At 33.7% G+C, this 11,041-nt stretch overlaps 1 protein-coding gene across 1 annotated transcript; it reads right to left on the bottom strand.

The window, feature by feature from the left end:
• On the bottom strand, nt 1–1,941 carry LOC105797678 (protein LATERAL ROOT PRIMORDIUM 1). Its single transcript, XM_012627618.2, has 2 exons — nt 513–1,941; nt 1–439 (listed from the first exon to the last, which is right to left on the bottom strand). The coding sequence occupies exons 1-2, from the start codon at nt 1,231–1,233 to the stop codon at nt 90–92; spliced, it is 1,071 nt and encodes a 356-aa protein (XP_012483072.2). The 5' UTR covers nt 1,234–1,941; the 3' UTR covers nt 1–89.
• Between the last annotated feature and the right edge of the window lie 9,100 nt (nt 1,942–11,041).

Below are 11,041 nucleotides of genomic sequence, written 5' to 3'. Positions count from 1 at the left end.
TGAAGAAAAAAAGCATATGTTTAATAAGGATACAGGTCTACAAAAGAAGAATTAGGCTACACTGATAAGTTGATCAATACACTGTGATATTAATTTATTGGATTACCATAACTTGAACCAAGCAAGCAACCTCCGGTGGCTGCATAAACTTCAGAAGGATCAAGAACCGGAGAAGACGATGATCCGCCATTTCTCCCACCACCACCATTGCCACCGCTGCCTGGGCCACCACCTAAATGCAATTCAGATATATTAGGGAATCCATCTCTTCCTTCGACTCCTTGATCATAAAGAAACCCTTTGAACACATGTCCACCAATCTTAACGATTGCTTGATATGCAAACTCATCGTCACCGTCCTCCACCGCTGTCACTCTTACGCACTTGAATACCGCCGGTGCACGTACTTGCCCCGGCAGTGTCTCTTTAAAACCTGCGTCTGTAAATAGAAACTTAAGCAAAACCTACTATTTCCAGTCTCCATGAATAAACAAAATAAAACTAAAATGAACCTTGGTTACTTGAGCTGGTGTCAAAGCTTCTAGGAGTAGTGTTTGAAGTTGATGTATGAGAAGTAGTTGTGTTCTGCGAAGTTATTAGTCTCGGTTTCTTAGCTCCGGAAGTCGACCCAGACGAGCCAGCACCAGCAGTGGTGACTGCAGCCGCCATGAGCTGACGTTCTCGTCTCCTAGCAGCGGGTACCCACGTGCTCTTCACGTGAGTAGGGCAATCAAAACCTCGGCTTTTACAACATGTTCTACATCTCCTATGGGAACAGTCTTTCTTAGCTTGGTTCCCGCAATCTTGACACGTGGTCGCTGAACTTGATCCCGAACCACCACTCTCTCTATCTCCCATCCCACCCCCGCCACTGCTTTGTATCAAATTCATAGAAGACGAATTATTGCTATCAGGGAATGAGGATGGTTTCTTAAGATAATTGTGAGGGGAAGAATTTTGATCCTGCCATAACTGCATCCCGCTGAGCTTGGTACGACCATTGTTATTGAACAAATCAGGGTCTTCCACATTCAGTGGAGCTAAACATGGAGCTGCTGTAAGAAGCGGGAAAACGCCAACGCCAACACCAAGTGCGGTGGAAGCACTTGGACCACTGATTTGATCATTTGACATGATGGGATCTTGAGTATGGTGGTGATGATGGTGGTGGTGGTGGTGGTTAAACGAGGCAGGAGCAACAACGACGAAATCTCGGAGACCAACCATCCCCATTTCAGGGGGAAGCCCGTAGTTGATTGGACGAGCTGAGGGTGGCCATTGAGTGTTGGTAGATCCAGGGGGAACAGCGGCGGCGGCGGCAGCATTAGCATTGAAGCCAAGGGAAAGGTCATCGGGGCCAGCTCGGATTGCTGTGGACGATGAAGTCGCCCAATCTGCAAAGGCTCCTCCAGAGTCCGACGGTAGTTGCCTTCTTGTGGTAGCCACAATGACGATGATAGTAACAAAATTATTACATAAATATAGATTTCTCCTTTGGTTGCTAAAAACTCAATCTTTACAAACATAAAACATATATACACAATCAAAACTCAGGCTTCTTTACGAAATAGGAAACAAAACGATGTAGGAGATATGTGGGTGTTATATATTATATATATGAGGTAGTGAGAACTGAGAAGGGTGGGGTCTATCAAGATCTCTGAAATTATAGCAGCACGAGATAGAGGAAAAGGTTTTAACATGGAAAGGGAGACGTTAGTTGGGTGGCTTTCCAGTTAGTGCAGCTTTAAATCTCTTCTTTTTATTTTTTTCTTCTGGCTTCTGCAATCCTCTGTGAGAGAGAGTTTCTTGGGGTTCTGTTGGGAAAAAAGGTCTAAAGATTTTGAGACTGTTGAAGAGAAATAAAAAGAGAGGAAATTTGAGCTGCAAGCTGAAGCTGATACACTATACTGACCTTCTGCTGGCTACTGCTGCAGTCCTACTGTTTACTGTAAATAAGGTAAAACTTTAATAGAAATTGCTTTATTTTAGGTCAAAATCTGAGAATAATTATTTTCAGGGAAAGAAAGACTTCCCTAACAGTCCATACGATTCAATAAAATTTACTCCCAATATAAGCGGTTAATATTTTTAGATTTAATAGTAGAATTTTATTTTTTAGTCACTTAAAATTTTGATTTATTTATTTTTCACTTATAATAATATTTTATTATTAATATAATTCTAAAAATTAGTTAAATATTTTTATAAAATTATAAAACCCTAAATCTTACAATATTAAATATTTATAAAACCCAAAAGTTAAAGAAACAAACATTAATCTTCAACATGATTGAATTCTAAACAATAAATATTAAAAATTTAATCTTAAATCTTAAAGAAATAATATAACACACTAGGATTAAACAGTATATTAATGAAATTTTAAAATAAATTTTGGGGTAGTTTACTATTAAAAAGTAAATTTATGGTGAGTTAATTTGTTAAAAAATATGCCTATATAATTAAACATTAAAACTTATGATACTTATCATTACCTATTTTACATCATATTTCTAAAATTATTTTCAATTAATACTATGCAATTTCTAACACTAAATCAATTTTTTAATAATATTTTAAATTAGTGTTGATTATTTAAATAAAATTAACAAATAAGTAGAGTAATATAAGATTTAAGTTTTTTTGTTGGACTAAATTTATGATTTATGGTATGGTATGGTAGATTAAGATTTAGGTCTAAATTTAGTGTTTTAGAATTTTGTATAAAAATATATTAATTTTAGAGTTAAAATTGATAATAAGGGTTAATTTGATGTTGCTTTATATATTATATTATTCATGCACTCTAAAAGAATATGAGATGGCATGTTATTATTGGATGTTTAAAAGCAATTTTAGGGTAATCTTATTTTAAGTTAATTTATTTTTAAAAATCTGAGTTAAACTCTTATATATATTAAATAAAAGTTGTAGCTATAATTATAATTATATAATAATATTATTAAATTTTTAAGTATTACTTAAGAATAATTATATTTTCCCCCAAAAAAGATGATTATTATTTTTAAGAGAAATAAAAGCTTAAAATTATCGCTGTTTAAGTGGATAGGCATGTGAATATCATCCATCATCTCCGCTCCTCGAGCACCGTGCCCCGTCCTCCTTGCCGTGGTCTTTACTCTCTCTTTCTTTTAAATTTATAGAAAAAAATCATTTTTTTATTTTTATTTATAACAACATTACTAAGATTTTACAAAAACTGTTATATAAATACACTTATTGAATTACAAGTGATAGTCATATGTATTTTGTTGGCACAATATTTTTTATTTACAAAAAATTAAAATGATAAAATACCAATTTTAATTATTTAAAGATTCTCAATCTTTTTACCCTCTATCCATTTTCTCTTTTAATGCGCTTTTTAATTGCTAAATAACTTTTTTTATTTTTACAATTCTCTTTTCATGGCTTACTCAGCTTTTTACAAGTATTTGGGTTTTATATTTTATGAGTTTTTTATTGTAGAGATTCACCTAATGTTAAATTATTTTATGCAAAGTATATAAAAAATAAAAAATATCATAGTTAAGAAAAATGATTGATGAGTTTTGAATTATAGTAAGAAAGGAATCAAAATCTGAATTTTGTTGTCGAGGCTTATAATTTTTTCTAAAAAGAAAATTTAACGAAATATTATTTAACACTTTTAAATTTTTTAGTTTTAAAATGACACATGTTACAAAATAATTGACAAAGAGATTTTTTAATGATAAATTATATGGAGAAAAATAAGATCAAGTTTAAGGCTTTTGTTAATAGTTAGTCATACTGAGAAGACAGTTGAGTTGAAAAAATAGAAAAAACTTATTAGAGCAGTGATAAAAAAAATCCCAAATAAATAAATAGTTTTGGCAAGATTAGAAGTAGAAGTGAGGCATACAATTAAAGAAAGCGGCGGTATAGAAAAAATGTCAGCCATGCATTATTCTGGTTTGGACAGAGGAGTCTGAAACACACGCGTTGCATGAGAAAGTGGGATGAAAAGTAAAAGGCAGTGGTGATATTGTATTACAGCACAGATCTACTAATACTGCTTCAAAATGGAAATGGTAGTGGGCGGCAGAGCAGAGAGAGTAGGCCGACGGGCGTAGGCGTAGGTATAGCGGCACTGGGTTAGGTATAGGCATAGTATAGGTTATTAGGGTTCACATGCCCACATCACTGTTTCCCCCTTTTGCTTTATTTCTACTTGTTACTTTTTGTTTATGTTTAATGAAACCAAATGTAAAGTTAGTGATATTCAAAAAAACAAAAAAAAAATTATATAAAAGGTAGTGGGTATTGCCTCGAGCCCTGCGCTTCATATTCAATTTTTTTTATGTAATATTATTAACAAAAATAGCCCCCCCCAAAAAAAGGAGTTAATGATAATTCACTGCTGCTGCATGGTATAAAAACGATGCGTTTTGTGTTTTAAAAGAAAAACACAGAGACTGCCGCGTGGGAATATGGTGAGTTTCCCAATAATAATTTGATTTTGGAGCAAAACTATAAAAGGAGAAGCCTACGAGAATCGTAAGTGACAGAGAATAGGGTTATAGAATGTTACGTGTCAGTTTTTTATGAGTCTATTTTTAGGTTGGAGAATTTTATACACAAAATATCACCTAAAATTATATATTATCATAATTTTCTTTCTAATGTAGTACAGCAAATGGGTTCATGACACGTGGTTGTAGAGGGTTACTGAAAGGCATCTAAAGGTATAGCTTACTTTCCATAGCCTCTTATGCATATTAATTAAACTAATGGACTTAAGACAATATTAAGAAAATAGAATGGTCCCTTGCTTCCCCTAAACCCTATTAGCAAAGATGTAGGCTTTTAGAGGTGAGGTGATAGTGATTGGCCCCTTCTCTGAAATAAAAATACAGCACTTTTTGGTTAGTTATGGGCCCTTTAGTCCCTGCTTTAAGGGATGGGTGCCCTATACACTTCTTAGCCTTATCTACTTTACTATTACTATTATATCACCCACCTCTGAATTTTCAATTGGATCCTGTGATTGTTCCCATATAAGCAACATCTTGAATTAAATTATTACTTGCTATTTACAATTTTAAGTTTAACTACTAATATTGTTAAGATTATTGTTTTAATTTAAAATTTTAATAATAAATATTTAATAATATTAATAATTAAATTTACATTTTAAATTTTGAAAAATTAAATTCTAAATTTATGAAGAATACAAGGATCTATGACATATTTAATAATAATTTTTCTTTTTAATTTTAAAATTATATATTATAATGGATATTTATAGGAGATAAATTATTATTTTATCTAAAGTCAATAATTTTTATTTATCAATATGGATTCATTTATCTAGTTATTTACCTTTGTAAACATTTATTATTATCTTTTACTCTCTACTCTTGTACTATTCAAGAGAATGTGAAAAGACAATAAGGGTTACATTCGGTTTTTACAAAAATAATATAAAAATAAAAATTACCAAAATGTTATAACTTTTTTTTATTTACCAAAAAATATATAATTTTTTTATTTATCAAAATATATCAAAAAAACAAAAAAAAACAAAAAAATAATAAAAAACAGAAAAAAACCTGAACCGATTTGACAACTCCCTGGGTGGAGGGAAGCAGGTTGGCGGCACCAGTTGAGGCAACCCTGTTGGCAGCACCACCCTTGAATTTAAGGGTGGTCGGTTGGTGGGGGGAAGAAGGACAGTGGAAGAAGAAGAAAGAAAGGAAGAAAGGAAGAAAAAGAAGGAAAAGGAAAGGTGAGGAAAGAAAGAAAAAGAAGGAAAGAAAAGGAAAGGGGAGGAAAGAAAGAAAAATAAGGAAAGAAAAGGAAAGAAGAAGAGAAAAAAAGAAAGAAGAAGAAGAGGGAAGGAAGGAAAAAAAAGAAAATAAGGTAATTTTTATTATTAATTTAAGATTTTTGTAATATTTGTGTGTTAAAAAATAATGTTAAGTACATTTTACGTATTTTATTATTTTATTTAGGATATATAATTTTTGAGATATATTTAGCATTAAAAAATTCATGGTATGTACATTATATGTTGATTAGGAATTTTTTTATGAAATTGACTTAGGATGTTGAAATTAGTTTTGCTAGGAAAATAACATACCTCCGCAGGTTTGTGAGGAAGAATTCCCAAGACTTCATGTTCTCTTTATCTACGATAGCAAATGCTACCGGGAGCACGTTTCTGTTGCCGTCTTGAGCAACCGCAATAAGTAGGATCTGTGTATATTTTCCATACAGCCAGGTCCCATCTACCTGCACAAGTGGCTTGCAGTGGGGAAATGCCCGCACACATGGATCGAACGTCCAGAACATCCGATGGAAAATCTTTTTTACTGACTCGATCAGAATCGCCGTCCGGCCGTAATATGGTCTTGTCTGCAACTCAATCACAGTCCCCGGTACATACTCCCGTATAGCAGCTATCCAACCTTGAAGCTCGTTATACGATGAATCGTAATCCCCATACAGTTGCTCCATCGTCATCTGTTTAGCAATCATTGCCTTCCGATATGAGACTCGATACTGGAATCGTGCTTGCATTTCAGCAATCAGTACCGAAACTTTAATGGTCGGCATGTCCTTCACCATTGGCATGATACACGTACAGATTGTTTTTGAATCAAGGTTTCCAAGATCTTCTGTCATACGTGTTGATGTGCATGTATGAGGACCAACAAATTTTCGTATCTCCCACATCTGAGAACTTTTAATGAATGCAACAGACGCGCTAATTGCGACCTTTCACGCCTTCAACACTCCCCAACATATATTGTCGGAGTAGACACTACGACTTTATAATCAACCGATATATTCATGCTGTACCGTTTGATGGCATATACGCACTCTTCTTTACAGCTGAATCTCTGGCCTATGAATAACTCCTCATCATCAGATGTTACGGCCAGCCCGTGACGATGAACTATTTCAGGGTACTCTGGGAACTCAGCTACATACGTTGCGTCGGGGTCTATGAGTGACATGTGTGGCCCAGGATTATTGTGTATCAAAATATGCCGCATTTGTTCCCCGATCGAAGAAGCGTTAATGTCTTCATCGTCGATATCATCAGGTACATCGTCTATATCCGGATCACCGTCACTATCGACCTCTTCATCCCAATGATCGCCACCACCTTCTTCTTCGCAACCACATTCTTCTTCACCACCAACCATATCAACATCGGGTGTAATATTCAGGTAGATACCCATCCCACCCATAGTCGATTCACTATCAACGTATGATATTGGAGCCACCATCCACGGTTCTTGAGCTCCGTGTTTTTCATCAGATGCATTGACATCTTCATTTTGCTCCATACCGGCAAACTCAGCAAATAAGTGAATCGGTGCATTCTTGTCACTCTCATTCCCACAGTAGAGATTGACCATTGTCTCAACGTCTTCGTCGTCTGCAAGTTCCATTTCGACGAATTTGACTGGATTTGTCGAAACTAGAAACTTGTAGAAAATTTTTACTATCCTTCTCCCACAACGTCTTAAAATTTTTGCATTAATCATTGCCTTCATTTCATCAAACGAGACATTTCTATTAAATCTCATTACTATTTGTTGCTGACATTCAAATACACATCCAACACTTGTTGTCAAGATGACTCCGTCGAAATAAACGCATACAAAAAACTTAGCATCCATCTTCAATATTTAATCTGTCAAAAAATAAACAAAATCTCGTAAAACATCTCGCACGGATAATAAATAACTTAAATAAAAAAATTAATGTTTCAATATTCAATTTTGTACATGAAAGCCATTTAACCACTAATCTTAATAACTAACACAATAATAATATTAATAATTTTATATACAAAATAATACTAACTAAAATTATTAATAACTAACTATAAAAATAATACTAGTTTTTACTAACAATAATACTAAGTAACATCTTAATAATAATAATAATAATAATAATAATAATAATAATAATATAAAATTTTTATTTTTTGTAATATTTTGGTAAAAAACTCTAACTAAAACTATCAATTTGAGTTTTATTGATTTTAATCTTAATAACTAAACTAAAACAAAAAAAAAATACAAATTATACAAAACAATAACAATAACATAATCAATTATTTTTAAAAAATACCTTATTTTTCTCTTCTCTTTCTCTCTTTTTCTCTTTTTTTCCACAGCACCTCTTCTTTCTTTTCTTTTTCTTCTGATTTTTCTTGTTTCAGCTGGACAGAGGTCGTGTTAATAACACGAGTAGTGCCGCCAATCTGGTTGGCAGGACTGGTGCCGCCAACCTGGTTCACTCGACTGGTGCCGCCAACCTGCTTCCCTTGTTTGGTGCCGCCAACCTGCTTCCCTCCACCCAGGGAGTTGTCAAATCGGTTCAGGTTTTTTTTTCTATTTATTATTATTTTTTTTACTTTTTAGTTTTTTTTGATATATTTTGGTAAATAAAAAAAAGTTATAACAGTTTGGTAATTTTTTATTTTTATATTATTTTTGTAAAAAACCCGTTACATTCTCTATTTTTTTTCTTCTCTTTATTTATTATATTTTTTTTATAATATTTCTTTTAATTTTATAACATGATATCAACACAATGTTACTCAAAATAGATAATCTCTTTGTATTAAAAGATCAAATTTATTCTCTATAATTTTTATCCAAAACCTTAAATGGTAGGGGCAAAGTTTAAATTTAGTGAAGAGTTTCAATACATTAGACAAATCTTTTAATTGAAATATGATTTAGCTCTTTTATTGAGTGCAATGTTGAACATAGTTTTGATTTTTATTCTTGTTGGAATTTCAATCCCAATAAAGGGAGGGATCCACGACCATTTTATCAATAAAGGCTCATTTCCAACTTTATTTTTAGAAATAGGTTACTTTTTTCATTATTTACTAGAATGGGACGAAAACTCCAAAACGCGTCCACGTAAGAGCGTTTTAGGGGAAAATTCCAGCAAAACGAGTCCTTGAGGGAGCGATTTTGCTATGCCAGCACAGAACGCGCTGACGTGGAGGCGCTTTGCTGACGTGGCAAAATCGCTCACTTAGGGACACGTTTTAGCCCGTGTTTTTTGCCAACGGTCATTTAAAATTTTGACCGTTAAGGGTCCAATGGTAAAAAAAATATAAAAACCCCATTTCTATTTTTTTCACACAACATTTCTTCCAATTTTCTCAAAAAAGATCTCAAATTTCTCCCTAAATTTCTCAAAGCTCTCTTTAATTAATTATTTCCTTTAATTTTTTCTAAATTAGTGTTTTTTTATAATTTTAAAAATATTTGATCGTGTTAGCAATGGTTGGAGAATTAATTTGTCTCAATCATAAACATATCTCCGTCGAACAAATGAAAATGGTAAGGGTTAATTTCAATTTTGAATATTATTTAATTTATTTTCATTTATTTAATTTTAATTAATTTTTATTTTATAATTTTTATAATAGCTCTGTAAATCGAGTGTTACAATGTTATATTCATAATATGTCTGGTCTTTCATCACCGTTGATAGAAAATTACTTGAGGGAAGCGGGGGTGCAAGTTGGACCCGAAACTCATCAGCGCGTTCATAGAGAGGTGGAGACCCGAGAAGCACACATTTCATCTTTCATGCGGAGAGTGTACCATTACTTTGGAGGACATGCAGTTACAATTGGGATTTCCGGTGGATGGGCCCTTACTCACTGGGTCCGTTCAATCTACTGATTGGGGAGCCATATGCTACGATCTTTTAGGTGAGATTCCGGATAATATTTACGGAGATCGAATTGAGATGGGCTGGTTACGATACACATTCTCGAAGCCGATTAATGATTCGACTAAAGTAGAAAGAATACGATATGCTCGGACATACATCCTTGAGATCATTAGAGGTTATCTGATGCTGGACTTGTCACGAAACCTCGTACATCTGAGGTGGCTACTAGAACTCGTTGATTTTAGAGCAGCTGACGAACTTAGTTGAGGGTCTACCGTGTTGCAACATTGTACCGGGAGATGTGTGGGGCGACGCCACCAAATAAAGCCAAAATCGGAGGTTCCCTATCACTACTACAATCATGGGCTTGGTTTAACTTTCCATTTTTACGTCCTCGAATGAAATACCCATATACATTCTCACTCATAACAAGGTAAAATTTATATTAGATATTACAATTATTACATATATTTAAAATATAATTTTATGCTAAAAATTTATTTAACTAGGTGGAAACATTTGGCAAGTCATGTTGGAATACCTACTACTCTTGAAGAAATACGGCTTATATTAGACCAACAGTCGGAAGCACATATAAGTATTAAATAATATATATACATAACATAGTCGTTTCATATTTAGTATTTAGTATTATGTATATAACTAATATTTTTATCACATTCATATAGTTTCAATGGACACCATACGAGGATCCGATAATTTGGGCAGTAATTCCGGATGAATTCTTTCAAAATCTAAATATTTGGCATGTTAAGGTCCCATTGGTCAACTATGCTACTGTCGATATGCACCAGATGGATAGAGTGTTGCGACAATTTAGATTCCGACAATTGATTCTCGTGACACCTGAGGTGCTCGATGGTGAGCACAAAATATTACTTACGGTAATCGAATATGAATTGACTGATATTCTTCTTACAATATATTGACATTTGGGAAAATCGGTATGATCATATACCTACTCGTGAATCGATCATCATTCTAGAGTTAGCGTATACGCTGAATTACATGTCATGGTTTAGGATCCATAGCAAGCCATATTTACTCTTACAAAAGCATATGTGTCAGCAAATTCGTGTCGAAAGGGAACGATGGGGCCTTTTAAATCCAATGAGAATGGATGACGGCACGGGCCCATCAACAGTGCCCACACAATCACCAGGCCCAACGCCTCAAGCGACAACACCCATACCACAGCCCATTCAGATAATGCCAGGTGTGTATCCTAGCCCTTATATGTATCCTAACCCTTATATGTTTCCTTTTCCCAGTTCTATGCCAGATTAGAATGCATGGTCGGGTGCATCTCCTT

Source organism: Gossypium raimondii, chromosome 9 (assembly GCF_025698545.1).
Source record: "Gossypium raimondii isolate GPD5lz chromosome 9, ASM2569854v1, whole genome shotgun sequence".
Classification (NCBI taxonomy): Eukaryota; Viridiplantae; Streptophyta; class Magnoliopsida; order Malvales; family Malvaceae; genus Gossypium; species Gossypium raimondii.
This window is presented reverse-complemented; position numbering and strand designations above follow the sequence as displayed.

Bases quoted from the DNA above. Each gene is read 5' to 3' on its own strand.
- LOC105797678 (XM_012627618.2), bottom strand. From the start codon at position 1,233: ATGGGGATGGTTGGTCTCCGAGATTTCGTCGTTGTTGCTCCTGCCTCG. The intron at 440-512 runs GTTCATTTTAGT...TTCTATTTACAG, and splicing joins CACCAGCTCAAGTAACCAAG to ACGCAGGTTTTAAAGAGACA.